Genomic DNA, 23575 nt, shown 5'->3' with positions numbered 1-23575 from the left:
AGCAGCAGCAGCTTTAAAATTGCTTACCTTTCTTTTTTGTTTCAGAAGTCACGTTCTTCTCAGCTTTCTTCTTTTCTTCTTCTTTTTCTAGAGAAGAAATTTAAAATATTCCCTTTAGGAAAATGTAGTACAAAAGGAAAATCAAGTTTTGAATAAAGGATTACTGTTAAAGTTAATTCTGCCTCCAGATAGTTTTGTGACTTTGAGCAAGTGATTTAATCTCACTAAGCCTTATTTTTCTCTTTTGTAAAATAACAGTACTTCCTTTAAAGTTAGATAATGTTTACAAAACATTCTGCACAGTGGCTGGCTGACAGCAAGTGCATGCAATGGTAGGCTGCTAATATTCTTTACAAAAAGTGAAAAAGATAGTTCAAGCTTTCTGAACCAAACAGTTGTTTGTCTAGTGCCTAAAATAAGATATTAATACTGGAAATTAAAATATAATTTCAGAGGAATGATTTTGCAGGTAGGCTAAAAGAATGACTTTTTGTTTTCATATGTTCAGTCTCCTTAGAAATAATACATTAGGCCATTGTGTGTGTGTTAGTCGCTCAGTTGTGTCTGACTCTTTGCGACCCCATGGACTGTAGCTCACCAGGCTCTTCTGTCCATGGAATTCTCCAGGCAAGGATACTGGGGTGGGTAGCTGTTCCCTTCTCCAGGGGATCTTTCCAACCCAGGGATTGAACCCAAGTCTCCTGCATTGTGGGCAAATTCTTTACTGCCTGAGTCACCAGGGAGGCCCACAATAGGCCATTAATGATATCTATTTTGATTTTACTGTTTTTCAAATCTGCCTCTTGTCAACAGACATTTGGAGTCTGGTGACATTTGTCTGGCACTGTACTGGGGACATAAGTTCCAGTGGCCTTTCTGAGTGGCTCTATCAATCCGTGTGCTCAGACTGTCTTTTCACCCAGAGGTTGCAGTAAATCTGACTGACACACAGAGTGGTTTGACACTTTGTGGGGCCTCTAGACTTCTTCATGGGGGATTTGTCTTTCAGAGATCTGAGAAAATTTTGGTCTGAGGGGCAGAAGGAAACTCAAATGGTGGCCAGTGATAGCCATGCAACAACTAGACATCCCTGGACACTCTTCTGGTAAGTGCTCTCATTTCAGATGACAAAGTCATGTAGAAGTACACAGTTGTTAAAATAGAATATTCAGTACTTTTAGGTGTGAGGCAGCTGTAAGCACAGTTAATGTCGGAAACTGACTGATTTTTATCTTCAGTTAGTAGTGCGATTTACCTTATATTTGAAATACCTTTCTGTTTGTAATTTGTCTCCTCAAGTATAAATTCCAGGCATTCGAAGATTTTTATTACCCAGAACTATTATGAGATTGTTACTATGCTGAAGAAACTCAATGTGTAGTTCTAGTATGAATGCTTAAGTTGCCTACTAATGACTGCATCTTATTAAATACAGGAATTAATTCATTCCCTTAGGTATAGAGATTTTTTACCTACAAGATCAAACACAACCCTTTCTTTCAATGTCAGACGTATAATTTATAAAGAACCTCTTTTCATGACTCTTAGAGATAAGTTAGTGTGGTAGGGAGAAATATATTCACACTCTGTCTAAATGTATCTACAGCGTACCATTACAGCTCATCTAATCAGAAGTAGAAAGTCAGGAAGTCAGATTTTGATAGTTCTAGAGTCAGAAATAAACCAAGTGAATTCTACTTTGCTTTTTCCTAAAGGTTTATCCATATTAAATATGTAAATCATGTTTAAAATTCTGAATAAATATACTTTTGATTTAAGTATCAGTACTTTCAGCTTCTCTGGAGGAAATTTTATGTTGTAGGAAATTTTTCATCTTATCTAAATAGATACATATGCCAGACAATTGAATTGGCATTTGCTAATAAACATTACCATCGGATGCCACATGTCAGAAAAGGAGTTAATTAACACAGGGACTAACTGTAAATATTTCTTAGCCTAACTTAAAAATCAATGCCATAGTCATGATAAATACAGGATAAGATCACATGATAAGATCACAATTTAGTATCCAACTTAGTATCTGAGTCTCTAAGTTTCATAATGTAGATGAATAAATATTTTATTAAAAAGTTCATGATAATTAGTTCATCTTATATTAAACTTGGGAATGAAAGTAGGTATTTGAGGCTATAAGATGGAAGACATTCTTTTCATTTTTTTTTAAAGAGAATTACTTTGTGTAATAAATTCTACCCTTTATATTAATATAGCTGGGATTTTATTGTGGTGATACAGTATCCTTGCTTTAGTTCAGATTGATTAATGCTTCCATTATACACTCTTCCTGTGATTATGGCCATACACTGAAAGAGTCGTGAATAAGAACAGAAATCCACAAAAAGCAGGTATAAATAATGTACTTTAATAACATTTTTATGAATTAGACCTTTAAGCTGTCATTATGGGACTTACTTTATTCATGGTTAATTTATTTAAAATATCAACTTCTGAAGATCCCTGCATTTCTTCAAGTACTACCATCTATTCTCTATGTGATCTGGCAGCAGAGAAATTAAAATTTTCATTTATAAAAGGTACAACAATTTAATTATCTCCTTCTTGGATATAAAAGTAATCCATGTTTCTTACATGAAGACTCTCCTTCCCTTGACATTTTTCTCCTTCAGTAGTCAACAATCCTCCTTTCTTTCCACCTGACTATGCACACACATATCCAATTTACTCCTCATGCTCTCCTCCAATTTGTTTGCTGTTTTGTTAGTAACAGCTAGAGAAGAGTTAGGACATTTTATATCATGGGTTCTCAGAGGGTTCGCAATTGAGTGTGTCCATAGAGTGTGAACTTATCAGTATAGTGCCTTTCTCTGACAAAGTGTCATAGGCTGGGAAATGATGGCTCTATCTGGTAGGGATCACAGGAAAGACTGGCTGAGAGAGAAATTCTGTCCACAATAAGCAGCTCTGAGCCACAAGTATGTTATTAGTTTCTGCATAAATTAACATCAGATGAAAGAAAAATTAAATGACTTACTTTTTACTTCCTAAGCCCTTACAATGGGCTTTTCTCTTGCTTTTAAATGTTTTTATGCCATCTCAAAGCCAGAGAATGCACAATAGTTAATTATAATTGTAAAGCTTTTGAAGATGCCTGTTCCTAGCAAAACGAGCAAACAAATGCAAATGCTTCATTTTCATCTTATGTTTTGTTCTTCCCCCTCATGCCTTTCTTGTGTAGAGATTATCCAAAATTTACATGCTTTTGTAACTCTCTGTGGCCAGGATTGATGTATTCTTGGTCCCAGTTAAGTAAATAAGGATGTGCTTCTTTCATAACAATGCATTCCAACACAGCTCTTCACCGTCACCTTGTTTGTTTAGAGTGGCAGAGGTTGACCTGGAGCCCCGGTCACAGTACATCACGGAAAACGTCACAGAAACAGATAAGTTCAATTACACCAATGACTATCAGAGCTTTCCATTGTTATCTACAGAGAGGAATGAAACACGAGACAATGGGAGGGTGCTAGCACGGGTGACTTTGGTCTGAATTCTGTCTCTGATCCCTTCTGGTTGTGACATTGCAACGTGCTCTGACACACGGAATTTCATTTACCTCATTTGAAAAATGGAACTAGTAAAATCTACCTTGCCAACTTATTGTGAAGAAACTGAGCCAAAGTGCTTGGACAAGAGTGGACGTTCCAAAAGAATAATGATAGCATATATTACTATATTTTTGAAACAATCAAAATCTGACTACATAAAATCTTCAGTTTTTCTAAGTGTGACATTTGTTGATCTGAGTAAATGCACATTAATTCTTATTTTTCTGTGTTGAGGGAGGCTATATCAAGAATATTATGTATTGTGAAACTTTAATAAAAAAATAGGAATTAACATGTTATAAAGGGGCATTGTGTTGGAATGAAGTGGATTCCAGTTATTCTATAAATAGTAGTTTCTGCATAATGAAATTGTAAGCAAATCTTCTGTCTTCAACCATAAAAGGCAGAGGGAATGAGTAGCATATACTCAAGTCTCTCTTCATTTGTCTATTCCTTTATTTCTCCAAAGGAAGTATGTCTCATCTTGCATCTATTTCCTAATTTTTCTGAGAACAGTTAACTCAAAAAGCTTTCAATTTGTAAATAGCTGCTTATGTTATCCCATTGCTATGGCTTAAAATATTTTAAGGCTAGAGAAAAGTCCATTTTTAAGTCTTAACGAATATGTTTATGTTTATATGTATGCATTATATATTAATACATATATAAGTGTATATAAAGTCATATGATAATAAGGGTCAGAAAAAATACAAAGCTAGGTTAGAGGATTAGAGTATGAGGGAATGGGAAGTGGCTTTTTTTTTTTTTTTTTACGAGGAACAGGGTTATACATTTTTGAATGAGCACCATTTGAAAAGATACTTGAACAAAAGTAGGCTCCTAGGGAGAAGAATCTTCCTGCAGAGGCAACATATGTGCCAAGATCTTCAAAGAGGAGCATTCTAGCTATATTCAAAGAAGAGCATGGAGACCAGAGTGGCTGAAGCGGCAGATGTAGGAGGAGAATGGGAAGAGAAATGGTCAGAGATGTAGCTGGGACAATCACATCGAATCTTGTTCACAATAAGAATTTTCCATTTTATTGTGAGTAAGGTAGGAAGTCACTGACAGGTTTCAAGCAGAGTAACTGTATTGTGATGAGTTATGTTTTAAGAGGAATTTTGGCTGCTGCTGAGTGATGGGTGTCAAGTGCCCCACTAGATTGTGTGACCATGTTGCAATGAAGACTAAGAAAGTAAAAGGATTCAGTAATAATACTCTTCTTCATTTTTTCCTTTTTTTCCCCCAAAAATTGCCTTCAAATTTTATCTGGGACTCTTGAAGGAATGCAACATTATAGGCACATGGTGGGAGTACCTCTCTTTACATTGTAACTAGGTTACTTTAATAGCAAAACTCTTCACTTGAGTTATATGGAGTAAACTAAACTGGCTTTTCAGAACCAGAATCCAGTCTTTCCCTTGACTTTTCCTTTAGTGAATGCTGAATTTTTCTTACAAGTCAGTTTTTCTCATTATCAGCTACTAACAACAATTCACAACCAGAAATTCTAGAGCATTTTCCAGTGACTGCCCAGAGCCTTTACATAAACAGTTGGTTTACGTCAACAAATCAACAAATGATCAGGTAACCTTAAGTCAAACCCTTTGCCAGGGTTTGAATTTTAAACTATTCCTACGAGGAATTTTGGGTATGATACTAACAAGGGATAAAGTTTACAGTTAAAAAACATGGATTTAGGGGCATTATGGGTGGGGAGACAGGGTGGCTCAGATTGTAAAAAATCTGCCTGCAATGTGGGAGACGTGGGTTCAATCCCTGGGTCAGGAAGATACCCTGGAGAAGGGAATGGCTAACCACTCCAGTATTCTTGCCTGGAAAATTTCACGGACAGAGGATCCTGGTGGGCTATAGCCCAACTCCATGCAAAGAGTTGGACCTGACTGAAAGACTAACACTTCACTTTCATTAAGGGACGTAGTTCACTTCAGTTAAGTTCAGTTGTTCAGTTCTGTCCGACTCTTTGCGACCCCATGGACTGTGGCATACCGGGCTTCTCTGTCCATCACCAACTCCCAAAGTCCACCCAAACCCACGTTCATTGAGTTGGTGATGCCATCCAGCCATCTCATCCTCTGTCATCCCCTTCTTTCCTGCCTTCAATCTTTCCCAGTATCAGGGTCTCTTCAAATGAGTCAGCTCTTTGTATCAGGTGGCCAAAATATTGGAGTTTCAGCTTCAGCATCAGTCCTTCCAATGAATATTCAGGACTGATTTCCTTTAGGATGAACTGGTTGGATCTCCTTGCAGTCCAAGGGACTCTCAAGAGTCTTCTCCAACACCACAGTTCAAAAGCATCAACTCTTCAGCACTCAGCTTTCTTTATAGTCCAACTCTCACATCCATACATGACCACTGGAAAAACCATAGCCTTGACTAGATGGACCTTTTTTGGCAAAGTAATATTTCTGTTTTTTAATACACTGTCTAGGTCGGTCATAACTTTTCTTCCAAGGAGCACTTATCTTTTAATTTCATGGCTGCAATCACCATCCGCAGTGATTTTGAAGCCCAGAAAAATAAAGTCAGCCACTGTTTCCCCATCTATTTGCCATGAAGTGATGGGACTGGATGCCATGATCTTAGTTTTCTGAATGTTGAGCTTTAAGCCAACTTTTTCACTCTCCTCTTTCACTTCCATCAAGAGGTTCTTTAGTTCTGCTTCACTTTCTGCCATAAGGGTGGTATCATCTGCATATCTGAGGTTATTGATATTTCTCCTGGCAATCTTGATTCCAGTTTGTGCTTCATCCAGTCCAGCATTTCTCATGATGTACTCTGCATATAAGGGAGGCAGCAGAGGCCCAAATCCAAGAGCACCACGTGAAAGTGCAAAAGCTGCTCCTGGGACAATGGCATGTGAATTCTGAGATGAGTATGCAAGAGTTACTCTCAATGCCAGCCGAAGGAGGTGCCTGCTGAGTGCCTACTCCTGTCCAGTAGGTAAAGGCTGACAACTCTTTGTGAAACAGTACCATTCATGAAGTAGATGTCCAAAGGAATCCAGAGCTAATTAGTGTAAATCCAAACATTTTCAAGATACCAGATTATGTACACTTCTTTAAGCTTCAAAAAAGACTGTCGAAACGTGTTCTCCATGTTGCAAGGAACAGCCAATTCTGACTCCGTGATGGATATGTTTCTTTGATTTTAACCTTTGCTTTTTGTTGCTTTTACTATTGTAGTCATACATAATGCCCTGCCTCAGGGAATTCTACCCCTCTGCCTGATTACTAAACTAAAAGTGCCCTTGTTCAGCCTTTGTTCAGCTCATAGGAAGATAATCTGACCCTGTTATTGTTGTTCAGTCGCTAAGTCCTGTTGGACGTTTTGCGATTTCATGGACTCCAGCATGCCAGACTTCTCTATGCTCCACTATCTCTCAGAGTTTGCTGAAATTCATTTCCATTGAGTCAGTGATGCCATTAATCATCTCACTCTTTGCTGCCCCCTTCTTTTGCCTTCAATCTTTCTCAGCATCAGGGTCTTTTCCAATGAGTTGGTTCTACCCATCAGGTGGCTGAAGTATTGGAACTTCAGCATCAGTCCTTCCAATGAGTATTCAGGGTGGATTTCCTTTAGGATTGACTGGTTTGATCTCCTTGCTGTCCAAAGGACTCTCAAGAGTCTTCTCCAGCACCATAATTCAAAAATATCAATTCTTAGGTGCTTAGTCTTCTATATGGTCCAACTCTCATATCAGTACATGACTACTGGAAAAACCTAGCTTTGACTATATGGATCTCTGTTGGCAAAGTGATGTCTCTGCTTTTTAATATGCTGTCTGACCCTGCTCACCTGTGAATGGCTCCAAGAGTAAAGAGGTTATCACATCCTCTCCCTGAGGTTGGCCATTCCAGGAGATATTTGCAAAATAATGGCCTTTTACTTTACTTCCTCAACTTCTCTTGTTCTCTGTTCTATAAAAGAACCTGGCATCCAGACCCTGACAAGATGGTTATTTTGAGACATTAGTCTGCTATCTTCTCAATCAGCTGGCTTTCCAAATAAAGTTGTATTCCTTGCCTCAATATCTTGTCTCTCAGGTTTATTGGCTTGTTGTGCGGTGAGCAGACTGTGCTTGGACTCGGTAACATAAATAGTTATTTTATATGATCAGAACAAGGCCAAAATATTGTGTTAGTTTGGTTTAATGAAACTGATTTTAAGGTGATATAAAATTACACTGCAGTAGAATACTATAATAGAATATAGCACATGACCTTATATGTGTTAGAATATATACTTAGTTCTCAGATGAAAGTCTACATATCCTTTATGAGATAAAACGGGCTCAGGAAAGATGAGTAACTTGCCCAAATTCGCAAATCATGTAAGTGACACAACAAGGATTTAAAACTAAGGATCATTGAAAACTCTGTTCTTTCCCCTACAACGTGGAATATGAAGTTTGCAGTAGACTTACTCTAACAAAAAATTACAAATGAACTAAGGTGTGGGCAGAAAAGAAGTGCCAGCTTCTAACCTATCTTTGTGAAACTTGTCTTTCAGATCTCTCACATCCAAAGTTCTCTGACATAATGACAATTTTTTTGTTTCTGAATTTAGTATGCAAAAGAGAATGCAAAGGGAAAGATTATTTGATATATTTCAAATTGCAAAAAAGTTTGTTAATTAAACTTCCCATTTGAAATGGATAAAGTAGATTGCGCCCAAACCTTTCAAAAATGAAAAAAAAACTTTATAAACAATAAAACAATTGCATTATTTTTGAATGGATTATGTTTATATAGATAAAGATTGCCACATCTGTTCTTTTTCCTTCTGGTATTTATTTTTCCTCTCAATGCTTTTACATTCTGGGAAGCAAATGCTCAATTAAAGTTTATTGAGTCCTAGACTCAAGTGAGAAGCTCTCCATCCACACCCTCATCTCTGAATAGCTTCAAAGAGAGTATTTTGCATTTTCTTTTTTGTTCTTTTTTATTTATTTATTTTCTTGGTGCTACAATTATTTGAAGTTTATCTAAAAACTTTTTAACCCTTTTAAAATGTAGTTTTTATGCAGAATCATTGCTTGCTGAAGATATTTTAGTATAAATTTTCTAATGCATCTTTCTACAAGGGTAAGGAAAATATAAGATCCATTTCTAGTAACCGTCAATTTTCAATATCATATTATTTACATATAATTACCTTTTCCATATTTTTATCTATATACATTTCCTACATTTGTCTGTAGCTGGAAATGAATTGCAAAAGTACTTTGTTGCATTTAAAATGTCAAAAATACCTAAAACATCAGAGAATTGAGTTTTTCCTGTATGTGACTAAATTATTGATATTTAAGAAAAAAGTTGGTTATCATTTAAAATCAAAGTATAAATTACTCTAAAGTATTATTTCAAAGATATGGCTATTTTTATAACAGATCCTTGAGAATTTAGCTTTTCAGTTACTAAATAAATTAGAAAGACTCAATAGTTATTTTGAAATAAAATTTGACTTTAACATTACCAAAAGTTACTGGTATATTGGGCACATTTATAAGTGTGATTTTTAATTAAAGCCTTTTAATTATTGACATTAAGCTTAATGCATGAAAGTGAAAGTCGATCAGTTGTGTCCAACTCTTTGTGACCCCATGGACGTCCATAGAATTCTCTAGGCCAGAATACTGGAGTGGGTAGCCTTTCCCTTCTCCAGTGGATCTTCTCAACCCAGGGATCGAGCCTAGATCTGCCACATTGCAGGCGGATTCTTTATCAGCTGAGCCACAAGGGAAGCCCAAGAATACTGGAGTGGGTTACCTATCCCTTCTCCAGCAGATCTTTCTGACGCAGGAACTGAACCAGAGTCTCCTGCATTGCAGGTAGATTCTTTACCAACTGAGCTATCAGGGAAGCCCAAGCTTAATACATCTCAATATTTATAAAGGAAATAAGTGCCCCTTCAACAAATATAACTTTTCTAGTTGTAATTGTTATAATATATGGAATTCAACTTTATTTCAAATGATAGACCACATAAGTTTCATCATCGTTCATAAATTATACCAAACCATTAATGCAATTTTGATCTTCTTCCTAATATAAGGAAGGTCTAGTCTAGTAGATCAAATTTTTTTACACAAAATTCTTACATAATTTAAGCGAGTATCTGTCACCATTTATCATGTGAACAATTGCCAAGACTTCTTACTCCATTTGGGTAAAACAGACCTGGCTTTAACAGTGCAGCCACTTTTTCCATCAGTACTAGAGAGAATGAATAATCTCAACGGGGATTCTAAGAAGTTTATAAAACAGAAAGAAACATTTAGGTTAAGCTGAAACAAATAGCAAATAAATGTTTTATGATGAAAAAATGGTACTTATAAACTAGAGCTTTGGAGGGACCTGGCTCTTTCTTGTAAAATGCTTTCTGAGAGAAATTTGCTGGCACAAGAAGGTTCCAATTAAAATTTCATAATAAGGAAGCTATAAAAATCACACTCACTCTTATTCACAAAACTTCTCATCCCTAATTTTCTCTTTGGTCAAAATATAGGGGAAAAATCTAATCTTAATATCGGCATGAAAGTTATGAAAGATCTCTGAGTCAAAAAGCTGGCCTTCATCAACAGAAAGCCCCTTACTCTTCCCTGATTCTTGGTTGCCATCTCTTTATTTTTTGATTTTTTATTCTGGGGATCTCCAGAATAAAAATATTGCTACTGGACTGTCAAATCAGATGACATTCCTTGCTATATTGACAGATGTATAGGGGAAGAAAAACATAACTTCTTTATCTTATTATGGGTAAAGTTAATGATTTTCGCAGAGTATTTTTAATCAATAATGGGAAATCAAGACTATTATAACAAGATGGAAAAGTTTTAACTCTGGAGATGCAAGTTTCTTAAGAATATTTAATGTGTACTAAAAGACAAACCTAAGGAGCATATTAAAAAGCAGAGATATCACTTTGCCTACAAAGGTCCATATAGTCAAAGCTATGGTTTTTCCAGTAGCCATGTATGGATGTGAGAGTTAGACCATATAGAAGGCTGAGTGCCCAAGAATTGATGTTTTCAAACTGGTGCTGGAGAAGACTCTTGAGAATCCCTTGGACAGCAAGGAATTCAAACCAGTCAATTCTAAAGGAAATCGACTCTGAATACTCACTGGAAGGACTGATGCTAAAGTTGAAGCTCCAATGTTTTGGCCACCTGATGGTGAAGAGCCGACTCATTGGAAAAGATCCTGATACTGGGAAAGACTGAGAGCAGGAAGAGAATGGGGGTGGCAAAGGACGAAATGGTTGGATAGCATCATCTACTCAATGGACATGAGTTTGAGCAAATTTCAGGAGACAGTGAATGACAGGGAAGCCTGGCATGCTGCAGTCCATGGGGTTGCAAAGAGTTGGACAACTGAGAAATTGAACAACAACAAAAAATGCAGACTTGTATTTCATGAAAGTGAAAGTGAAGTTGCTCAGTCATGTCCAACTCTTTCCAACCCCATGCACTATAGCCTGCCAGATTCTTCCATTCATAGTATTTTCCAGGCAAGAATACTGGAGTGGTTGCCATTTCCTTCTCCAGGGGATCTTTTCAACCCAGGGATTGAACCCAGGTCTCCTGCATTGCAGGCAGACTTCTTACCATCTGAGCCATTAGGCTGCTGCTGCTGCTGCTGCTGCTAAGTCGCTTCAGTCGTGTCCGACTACGTGCGACCCCATAGACAGCAGCCCACCAGGCCCCGCTGTCCCTGGGATTCTCCAGGCAAGAACACTGGAGTGGGTTGCCATTTCCTTCTCCAATGCATGAAAGTGAAGAGTGAAAGTGAAGTCATTCAGTCCTGTCCGACTCTTAGCAATCCCATGGACTGCAGCCTACCAGGCTCCTCCGTCCATGGGATTTTCCAGGCAAGAGTACTGGAGTGGGGTGCCATTGCCTTCTCCAGCCATTAGGCTATTATATTTCATATACGGGACATGTCCTTATATTTCCTTTTTCTTGACACTCTTCCACCTATTTGTTTTTTGTGTTTCTATTTTTTCCCGTTAATTTAGTCAAGTCAGTTGTTAAGGCTTACTTACTTTTCCATGATACTAAGCTGAATTATACTTGTTTCAGCATATTAACTCCACATAACTGTGTTACCTCATGCCTAGCCCTGTACAGTGCTGCAATCAAAAGAAATGGCAGTTTAAAATTCAAGGAAGAGTTGAAGACATATTTAAATCTTTCCTGAAGTCTCTCAAAATAGCTAATGTTGTATGACCCAAAGCAAAACGTTCTAAAGGTTCTCTCCTTATTGGATTCCCCAATCATCTCTCATCATAGCAGCTCTTCCAAAAACCTTCTCTCTCTGGAAGTGGAAGTGTTAGTCGCTCAGTCGTGTTCGACTCTTAGGGACCCCATGGACCGCAGCCCGCCAGGCTTCTCTGTCTACGGGATTTCCCAGGCAAGAATACTGGAGTGGGTTGCCATTTTCTTCTCTAGGGGATCTTCCCAACTCAGGGATCGAACCCAGGCCTCCTGCATTGAGGGCAGACTCCTTACCATCTGAACCACCAGAAAGCTCTCTTTCTGGAAAACACACTAAAAACTTACTCCAGCCCATGCTGACTCTCCTATTCCCTTCTCAAGCTCTTTTCTCACTGTCCAAATCTCATGTTTTCTTCTGGGGACTATCCCTTGTTCAAACATGAATTAATTTAATTATTTGAGCTTCTTCCAAATGTTTTTTTTTTTTTGGCTCAGCCAGCATATCCTGAGTCTTAAGTATAATATAAGCACCCAGGAGCTGACCAGGCATATCTAGAATATTCCTTCGGCATTACGGTGGTGGGGAAAAGCTATGAATACGTGTGTTAATATTTGTGTCCTCATCACACATGTAAGAAAGAATAATTTAAAATTTTTTTTACAAATAATTGAAAGGTGAAAGTTGAATTCAGTCTGTAGTTCAGTGACTAGTGTACCAAAGTTTATTTCTTAGTCTTGGTAGGTGAATCATAGTTATGTAAAATGAAAACATTAGAGGAAAAATATATTAGAAATCTGTATATTATCTTTACAATTATTCTGTTAATCTAAAATCATCTGAAACTAAAGAGTTTAAAAACAACAAAATGTTGGAAAAATTTTAAGACTTAAATAGATGATTCATTTTCCCCTCAGAAGTAGGGATTAGCCCTTGTGTAACACAAGGAAATAAAATAAATGTGTAGGGAGGAAAATGAATGAAATAAAAGCCTCAAGCATGATAAAACTGTGGAGATGAAACAGAATTTTGAGATTATTATGTTGAAAATAAAACTTTTTAGATGAGGAAGCTGAGTCATTTCTCTGAGTTTAAGAAACTAATATGAACTAGTGGATCTTTAGTTCAGACTCCTGATTGCTATACCCTCATTTATGGGTAGGGTATAGCAGTAGGTCACCATGATCTTCTAATCAACAAATCTAAAGGACCCTGGCCAATTTTTGCCATATCCATCTCTCTGGGGCTCTTGGCTTTGTTGTAGCCTTTCTTTTCTCATTATTTTTTCATATTTGGCTTTCTAGTCTGTCTTCTGCTGATGTTTTTGATGGTTAATTTTATGTGATGACATTTGGTATGGTTCATTTTGACTACGCCATAGTAACAGTTACTTGGTCAAAACCATTCTAATTGTTGCTCTAAGGTATTTTTTAGATGTGATTAATATTTAAATCAGTAGACTTTGAGTAAAGTAGATTGCCAATCAGTTGAAGGCATTAAGAGAAAAGACTGACATTTTCTAAGGAAGAAGGAATTTTGCCTCTAGTCTGCCTTTGGACTTGAGAAAATAATATTAACTCTTCCCAGGCATGCCCGATGGACTTCAGACTTACCAGCACCCCAAATCACATGATCGCATGAACCAATTCATTAGAATAACTTCTATTTCTCCCCTCTCCCTGCCCCGCTGGGTGTGTGTGTTTGTGTGTGTGTGTGTAGGGGGTCAGTTGTGTGTGTGCACATGTATTGGCTCTATTTCTCTGGAGAACTCCAAGACAATGTTATTCCCACATTTTCTTTCTTGGGTGCCCTAAACCTCACTCAAACTCATGACTGGCCTGCCATTTAGTTATATTCAAAACGAAAATTTGTATGACATAGGATATTTTTAAGATCTCCTGTTCCTTGTGAGCTCAATAAGTATTACTGGGAATAGTAATGCTTCTCCAATCACAAATTGTGAGCATCACTGAGGTTAAAAATAATTAAACAGTTTTCTAATAAGAATTTCATAGTTCTTTTTAATATAATTGTATACATTGAAGTGAAGTGACGTGAAAGTCACTCAGTCGTGTCCAACTCTTTGCGACCCCATGGACTGTATAGTTCAAGGAATTCTTCAGGCCAGAATACTGGAGTGGGTAGCCTTTCCCTTCTCCAGGGGATCTTTCCAACCCAGGGATTGAGAACCCAGGTCTCCCACATTGCAGGCAGATTCTTTACCAGCTGAGCCACAAGGGAAGCCCAATTGTATACATTAAGACTGTCCAAAAAGGAAACATAACATATTATGCAGACCCAAAGCATTACACTATGAATTCTTTTTCACCAAGAATAACATAGAACTAGAATTCCCCACCACATGCTTCTGGAAATGCTATGCTCAGATTAAGTTTATGACTTCAGTGTCTGTAGCTCTCTCATTTGTGAACTCCAGACTCCTAGCTTCAGTTGTCTGCTGGAGATGACCACTTATGTGAATCCCACTTAACATGCTGCTCAACACATGGCAGAGTCTTCATTTTCTCTCCAGGTCCAAGATCCACCCTCACCTTTATGGATTGTGTTAACCAAGGATTAATACAACCTCTGGATTCAGGTTAGTTTGCCCAATAGGAACAATATCAAGAGATAATAGAGCAGGAAAAATAAAAGAGATAGTTGAATATTTATTGTCCAACTACCTCCCTGGCTCACTGGGAATATTATATACATAATTTTACACATTGTTGATGATATGTTCTTCTACTAAAGGACATAGTTCTGGCTGGGCATATCTCTCTTAGAGTTACAATGTCTGGGGATTTGTAAACCTCTCCATTTCCATGACTCCTCAGGCCTAGGACTGATAAAGCCTTCCTGAGTTGGTCAGGCTTGGGGTGCTTCACCATAACTCCGCTCAAACCTTTATAAACACTACATTCATTAAACACTCTTAATCATCCATTTTGAATATTCCAGGGACCCTGATGCGCTAAGCAAGTCTGAAACTGAATGCATTATCGTCTCCCCAAACCTGTTCTTATTCTTAAGTGCCATTCATTTACCCAGGTCAGATAAGACTTTAGCAATTATGCTCAGCCGTAACTTTTAATTGCTAGCTCTAGATAATGGAATAGACTGATCCTGGGCATGAGACATTTGAATTCCAATTCCAATTATACCATTGTTAGGATGGCGTTATCTTAGGCAATTTATTTGATTCCTCTGATCTTCTCTTGAAATGATATAAATCATATTCACTGCTTGAAATTGTTTTGAGGGTTCAATGTGATTGTTTATAACAAAAGTAGCATGATTTTTCCTCATAAACAGTAGCCTCCTACATTTTTCTTACCTCTAAACCTCCAAGCTCTACCCTTCGTCATCCACCCTTACTATCGCTGGCTCATTGCTGACTCATCACCTTACTTATCCCTGACTCAGTAATCTAAAATGCAAATCTAATTGTACTACTCCTCTGCTCAGTTGTTTTAGCAGGCTCATGCAGTCTATGGGTAGCGGGGGTTGGGGGTGGGAGGGAGGTAAATGATTCAGTTTTGTGTACAAAATTCTTCAGGATATGACCAGAGTCCTATATTAAGAAATTTTATAGAGTTTCACAATTGCTGACTAATGACATTAATGCAATTACCATATTAACTTCTACAGATATCAATAAAAATCTACTGTGAAAATTAAGTATTTACTATATGTACAAATTTGCTGATTAAAAAAATAATGATAATAGTAACTAATAGCTAAGTACCTAATTGTGCTAAGTTGCTATATACATTATTTCAAGCAGTCCTCATAGCAACTTTCTAAGTAAAAGAGGCCCCAAAAGTAGTATGGTTTACCTATGTTATCAAAATTTACAACTAGAGGTCAATTCCATTAAAAACTGCACAAAGATATGAGTTAAGTTCACCTCAAAACAAAGGAAAATATTGTATTGCCCACAAGTTCAACAAGATTTACTGTGTCATAGAGTTAATGGAATGAGAACCTGAGCCAAATTTCTATTTTATTATTTTATGCTTCTTGCTTCCCAGGATGTATCTCAATGAAGAGCAAAGATGATAAAGTTCCCAGTTTAATAGAACTGTAAATAAAATGTTACTAGCTCCTGTAGAACATTGTCCTCGAATGCATCCTATGGTAAGAAATTATCTCATAATAAGTTTCTTATATTGCTCCTTTCTCCTCCATACAAATACTACCAACTTACTCTTTATGGCCCAATGCAAGTCTTGTGATTTGACCACATAGCCTTGCCTCAATCATATTTCATCTTCCTCTTAACTTTCACAGCCTTTATGACCTGTACAACTCACTTTTGAACTTCAGAAAATAATGCTTCATAGTGTTATCCATTTCACGGGGACATGCCTGGTTGCCCCAAGTTTGACATCTGTATCCAGACCATGGTCACAGCCTTACATATCTATAGGAGCTGTTTAAATCTGGGCCAAGCCATGGAGTCTTCACTCTGTTCTTAATACAGCTTACTACCAATCCATCAGCCTGGAAAAATAAGCTTGAGATCTCTCAGTGTGAAAGCAGAAAATTATCTCTGAGATTATTTAAGTTCAGTCTCCACAGTTGACAGTAGAAGAAATGGAGGCCCTAAAAAGTCAGTCCATTTGTCAAAGATTAGTATCAAAGCTGCAATTGGAAGCTGGGGCTTTAGTCTTTCTCTTGAGAGTTCTCTTGCCCACTTTTGTGTGATTGCATTTATAATATTATTCACAACTGCAGTACTAAGTTAGTACCAGTTATATATTTATTCAAGAAGAAGATAGGGTATATAGTAGTAGTTCACCTTACTTTATTTGGTTCCATTACTGCAAATTATGTCTGTAATGGAATATTAAAAGTAATTTAAGTATAAGATATATACCTTTCCACATCTTTGCCAGAATAGATGCAGTGTGGCCAGTTTACATTAAATGTCTAGTAATCAATCACATGTGGATTGAAGTCTTTAATTCTTCAGAGATCACTGAGAACATACAACATGATTTTTGGTAGTGGTGGAGGGGGTTGTGTTGAATAGGAGGAGAGAAAATAATATCCAGCAATGTTGATTAAAGAATCAGTTCAGTTCAGTCGCTCAGTCACGTCCGACTCTGCGACTCCATGGACTGCAGCATGCCAGGCCTCCCTGTCCATCACAAATTTCCAGAGTTTACTCAAACTCATGTCCATTGAGTCGGTGATACCATCCAACCATCTCATCCTCTGTGGTCCCCTTCTCCTCCTGCCTTCAATCTTTCCCAGCATCAGGGTCTTTTCAAATGAGTCAGTTCTTCACATCAGGTGGCCAAAGTATTGGAGTTTCAGCTTCAGCATCAGACCTTCTAATGAATATTCAGGACTGATTTCCTTTAGGATGGATGGGTTGTATCTCCTTGCAGTCCAAAGGACTTTCAGGAATCTTCTCCAACACCATGGTTGAAAAGCTTCAATTCTTCAGTGCTCAGCTTTCTTTATAGTGAAACTCTCACATCCATACATGACTACTGGAAAAACCATAGCTTTGACTAGATTGACCTTTGTAGGCAAAGTAATGTCTCTGCTTTTTAATATGCTGTCTAGGTTGGTCAGAACTTTTCTTCCAAACAGCAAGTGTCTTTTTATTTCATGGCTGCAGTCACCATCTGCAGTGATTTTGGAGCCCAAAAATATAAAGTCTGTCACTGCTTCCACAGTGGAAACAGTGATTAAAGAATAACAGGATCATATCCATCAATTGTACTAATATTAAGATTTAATGAAGCAGATTTTTTTGATGCTTGGAAGGGGATGGAAAATGTTGCTTGAAGCTCTTTTGTTTCATCACTGAGGACTCTCTTCTAGAGCAGTCAGACTAATCTCTCCTAAGAAAAACAGCTCTGACAAACATGATAAATGGGCTTTCATGTTAAAGCTTAAAACCACCTGTGATGTTAATATAATGAGGAACCATTTGGTGAAGCAGGCGAGGTACTCACATAGACCTGTCCCACTTGTGGAATGTATGGGTAACTACAGTGGCTTGAACTTGCAAGCCTTTCAGCAGCAATGAGAGCTCACAGTAGACAGAAAAACTAATTCATTGCAAAATGTAACACTGTTTGAAAAATCATAAGAATTAATACTATATTGAACGTAGTTTTCTGTTTAAGTTAGTTCCAGGTAAGTTATGTCCATAATTAAAAGCAAATTGACAACAATGACCAAAATGATTGCATGAGATTGTCATTATACAAGATCTTTTCAATGATGCTATAGTTAATTTTCATGGACAAAGGCCAAATGTATTCTAAAACATATAGTGGTAAGGACTTTCCTGGTAGTTCAGAAGGTAAAGAATCTGCCTGCAATGCAGGAGACTCTCGTTTGATCTCTGGCTCAGGAAAATCCCCTGGAAGAGGGAATGGTGACCCACTCGAGTATTCTTGTCTGGAGAATCCCACGGTTGATTGTTGTTCAGTCGTGAGCCGTGTCCGACTCTTTGTGATCCCATGGACCCTCCAGGCTCCTCTGTCCATGAGGTTCTCCAGGCAAGAATACTGGAGTGGGTTGCAATTTCCTTCAGGATTCAAAGAAAACAACTGATTTAATATATGGTTAGTTTTTACATCTGAAGATTCAAAGCAAAATAATTTCATTATGTTGTACAAAGTGTGTGGTGTGGGGAGAGGTTGAAATTCTAGGAAGACCAGAGACACCTCCGGGCCTTCAAGAAGTGACCCAAGATAAGAAGTGCATAGAAACTTCACAGAATGAGAAGCAAGTGTTGTGAGAAACTCATTGCTTTAAGTGGTATGAAAGCACAAAGGAAGCGTTAAAGGGCTTCATGGATGTGCAGAACGCTTTCGCCCATAACAAGGTCATTTTTTTTTTTATTTTGACTGATAAAACCCTAAATTGTTTCCACTCTTTTGTGAGCAAACTTAATAATCTAGTCTATATATAATCCCCCCTCTTTTAAACATTAAAATGCAAATATGTTTAAGCTCCTACATTTTGACCTGTTTTAACTGTATTCCTCAAATCAAAGAGCATATGTTAGTGTCACATGTAAGTTCCTTTTTACATAATACCATTTTCTTGCAACTTGGTCCTAAGGAAGTTCCAGACTAAAATAGTGCATCAAGGACTGTGCATAATCAGCCTCACTAAAAACAGCTTGATTAATACTAAATATGTCCTAGTTCCTAATCAATTATGTTAATGAAGTCCCAGGCAGCACATCTGCAAGCGCTGACAAAGCCCATGATCTCAGCGTTGCCTGATAATGTGGGCTCCTTAGGAAGTTGCTCAGTGGCAGCATGCTCAGGGCAAAGACTGCCTTTCTGCAGACAAAAAGTGGATACTACTAACAAAAGTCTTGGAATCCTACAATATTGCTAGATTATTCACTTAAACTGTATTGGGCTCCAGGATGAAATGTCAAATAATATTTCTCTTTAAATATAATAGCAGAACCTAAGCTTCCCATTTAACAAATGACACGTTCCTTTCCAAGTGACAGACTGATAGGCAAAACATTTGCTACATGATGGTTTATGAGCCTCTTCCAGGAGCTAAGGTGGAGTCAAACATTTGAATAATATGCCTATCAAAAACTGCCTTAGATTAGGGAATTGGAGTCCCCAGATTTATGTCCATCTCACAACAACAGTAGAATTAGAATCTGATGAAACATAAAGGTGACAGTATTATTTACAGGCTATCTCTTGCTCTGTGAACATTTGGACAGTGAGATGGTTAGTTGTCTGTTTTTGTCTAATTATCTCAAGTCACATAAGCTATTATAGTCCAAATGTCAGAAGAAATACAACTCTGATCTCCCTCCCTTGCTTTTGGACTATAAATTTCTTCTTTCTTACTAGCTAGGTAAATTGATATATATCAGTAACCAAAAACGAGAGTGATTTTTTGTTGTTTTATTACCATCAGTATAAACTCAGTTATATTTGAGTTCAGTTAAGAACAATTTTTGAAAATATTTAACTCCTATCAGTTATAAGCATGTATAGAAGATGATGCAAGTTAGGGATTTATGGTGTTAGGAAGACATATATGATAGAAATGAAAAAGGGAAAATCATTGATTGCTAAAAAAGAAATACTTAAACAACTTATTAAACTGAACAAATTATATGAGGTAAACATTCAAGTTGCTTTACATTAACTAAACTTAAAGGTTACCAACTGCTATGGACTGAAGCTTATATGTTGAAGCCCTAACCCTCCATGTAACTGGATTAGAGACAGGGCCTTTAGCAGGAAATGAAACTTTAATGAGATCACAAGGGTGGAGTCCCGATCCAATAGAAGTTTCTTTGCTAAGAAGAGGAAGAGACACCAGCGTGTGCTCTCTGCCGTGTGACAACACAGCAAGAAGGAGACCGTATACAAGCCAGGAAACAGGCTCTCACTAGAATCCAATCTCAGGTACTCTGACCTGAGACTCCCAGTTTCCAGAACTGCGAGAAAATACATTTCTGTTGTTTAAGCCATCCAATCTGCAGTATTTTGCCATGGCAGCCCTTGCAGACTAAGACACTAAGGCTGATAGGGAATTTAAGAAATTATAATATCAAGAAAAAGCTGTCCTCACATAATTGTCTCACACACAAAGGAAATCTGGACCCAAATGAGTGATGGGAGAAGGAGATGTGAAAGTCAAGGGAGGCAGTGAGACCATCACCCTATCAAAATGATCACATTTAAAGATTAATACATAAAAGACCTATGTGGACCAACTAAATGTGTCTTTAGCTTGGTTGGATGGGAGACAAAAGTTTCAAACCTTGGACTATATCTGTATCATTCTCTAAATATTCAAGAAGTGTTGCTTATTTGGACTCTTGGAGTAAGACTTTACATGAACTTTTCATTAAATCATGGTCTCTAATAACCAAATTCTTTTCTTCAGATTGGTACTGATACAGTACTGACTTACAGATTGTATTTTTATTTGAAATTTGCAACTGCTAATTCATTCAATTTGTAGCTGACCAACTCAAAATATCTTGCATACAATATATAATAAGGTTGTTATAATTTACAAGTATAATGTAACCTTTCCCTCAATCCCAATGGCATTTCTCTTGCTCTCTTGCCTTTCTACAATGCTTAGGTATGTGGCTTGAAACCTTTTGCTTCTCCCCCACACAACTAGCAATCAAAATTTTTCCATGTGTGCCATTCCAGTTATTCTGAAGGACATTTGGCCAGTAGTAAGTCATTTAGATGATTACTACTAAGTTGAAAGTATTTTTAGGAATATTCAATTGCTCTCTACCTGCCTCCTAAAGCAGGTGGGACTTTACTACTCAGATGAAGTACTGAAGAAGCAGCAGCAATATTTGGGAGCTTGGTGAAAATGCAGAATCTCAGGCCTTACCCTTGACCTAGCAAATCAGAATTTTCATTGTCAAAGATCCCCAAGTGGTCTCTGTGTATATTTAAATATTGATACACATTGCTAGGGTACCCTTGATTGACATCAGAAGATGATACGTCTATCATAGAACTGCCTGAAATCTGAAGCACAAAACGTTATGCCTTCATGTTACCAAAGTTGCTGATGTCTCATAAAACATTAAGTTACAATCCTCAAACTTCAAAGTCTGCATAGTAATGTGATAGAAAGATCCTTGGCTATAGATCTAGAAAGTCAGGGCTAGAATCTAAGTCCTTCTGTATACTAGTTAAAAAAAAATAAACTCCAAGTCTAAATTTGTTAATCATTGATAATAATATCTACAGGGTTTTGAGACATCAAATAAGAAATGCATATACCCACAGCCAACATAAAAATATTCTAAATAAATGTGAGTTGAATACAGCATAGCCACAGGCATGATTTGGTCAGAATCTGGCCATAAAAGTACATAGAACACGCTGGTATTTCAATCTAAACTTAGGAAAACTTCACCTGCTCAGCTACTGAAATCCTCCCCTGGCTACTGACTGTAACATAAATAAATGTATTGACTGAAATAGAAATGTATAGCCAAATGACTTCTGGGTCTGTGGTCAATTAGACAATGTATCTTTCACCAAGGCATTCAGATTTTATTAAAAAATAAAATTATTTATTTATTTATTTTTTAAGTGTCATAAAAAAAATAAAAATAAATTTAAAAACGATTTGAAGCAGGCTACCAACTTTATATGTTTGGTGTAAAATAACTGCTTGAATTTGTAGTCATTTTTACACATAAACATAAGCCAAAGGCTCTTAAAATTTAATGTATATAAGATTCAACTGAGGAGTTTGTTAAAAATACAGATTTTCCTCTCTGAATTGCCAGAGAATCTGATTCACTAGATCTAAGATGTGGTAGGAATATGTATTTTTTTTAATGAGCTTTACAATTGATCTTGATGCTGGTGATCTACAAACTATTCTTTGTGGACAGTTGTAGTAAGCTAATACAATGAAGTTAAAGAAACTCCTAAGTTCATCACTATCAAATACAAAAATAAAATTTTTGCAATTGTTACAGTTTTATTCTACCTTTACAACACTTGTTTGTAGTAGTATTATTATTATGAGCATCAGTATTTTACTAATAAAAAGTCTGAATGTTTAGGTATCACATTTAAGGTCATCCAGGTAGAAAAGGGCAGAACCAGAGTCTGGACCCAGATCTGTGTGATTGTAGAACACAGGCTGTTAATCACTATATTATTTCCTAAGGCACAAAGTTACTACCATCTTTCTAAGTTACAAGAGGTTATCAATAGGGCCTGGGTTATCTTTGTAGGAGGGGCTTGGAGGATACATAAGAAGAGCTGAAAATCTCCAACATTTTCTCCTAATTATTGGAAATTTATTTGGGAGTGGATTTAGGGGACAGAATATAAATAAGGTATAGAGGAGAGAATAGGCTAACATGAGTGTATAATTCCTGATAATGAGCATACAATGTTTTCTTGAGTTTCCAATTTAAGAATTACAAGGTATTATCTGTCCCTTTGACCCTATACTTCCTGGCTTGATTTCCAGAGTATGAAGCTGGTTATCCTTCTGGAAGCCGATGGCTACCAATGTATAATCTCAGGAGGAAATTTTTGGTGTTCTAAATAGGAGCAAATTGTACTTTTAGGAAGAGTAAACTGTAGTTTAGACATACTAAAACTATGAGAAAAGGTGGATTTTGTTGTTGCTGCAACAACTATTTTGCTTTGTTTCTCTATATTCTATCTACAATAGAGATGATCTTTGGAAAAATAAAATACTTGCCTTCAAGAGTAGGTGATGCAAGAGTGGGTCTGGAAGCTTGTTCTGTTGGTAACGGAGGTGGTATGGCTGGGCTCTGCCCTGTGCACACAATGCAGGAATAGATATTGAAAAAAAATTATTAATAAATTTAATATACATAAATAGAATAGCTAGATCTGTCCCCAACATGCATAATTCATAACCCAAAGAATAAATTCATATTATTATGCAATAAGAAAATTGATATTAAGTGAGATCTTTAAGTAGATACATACAAAGATTCAGTTATCTTCAGAGTTATTTTTGAATATATTTCTTTTCTTAGATATATATACAATGTCAAATATATCTACTGGACTTTATTAATGAAAAACCTACATGTATTCAAATAAAGCAATTATTTTCAATATGCACTTCAAATTATGGAAACTGAAATCACAGAAGCTAAGAGGAACCCTAATACATAGAAAAATCACCATTTTCTTCTTTTAACTAAAAATTCTCAAGTGATATAATAAGGCAATAAAGGAAAATTAAAAT

At 36.9% G+C, this 23575-nt stretch overlaps 1 protein-coding gene across 1 annotated transcript in view; it reads right to left on the bottom strand.

Moving 5' to 3' along the window:
- TRDN (triadin) overlaps positions 1-23575 on the bottom strand; it is a 281398-nt gene that overhangs the window by 67036 nt on the left and 190787 nt on the right. The window contains exons 9-10 of the mRNA XM_010861777.1: positions 23057-23134; positions 28-87 (exon numbers count right to left, since the gene is read on the bottom strand). Coding sequence (XP_010860079.1) covers positions 28-87; positions 23057-23134 — 138 coding nt within the window. The remainder of the gene's footprint in view (positions 1-27; positions 88-23056; positions 23135-23575) is intronic.

Source organism: Bison bison, unplaced genomic scaffold (genome assembly GCF_000754665.1).
Source record: "Bison bison bison isolate TAMUID 2011002044 unplaced genomic scaffold, Bison_UMD1.0 scf7180017864473, whole genome shotgun sequence".
NCBI classification, from domain to species: domain Eukaryota; kingdom Metazoa; phylum Chordata; class Mammalia; order Artiodactyla; family Bovidae; genus Bison; species Bison bison.
The sequence above is the reverse complement of the archived record's forward strand: the minus strand, read 5'-3'. Positions and strand labels throughout refer to the sequence as shown.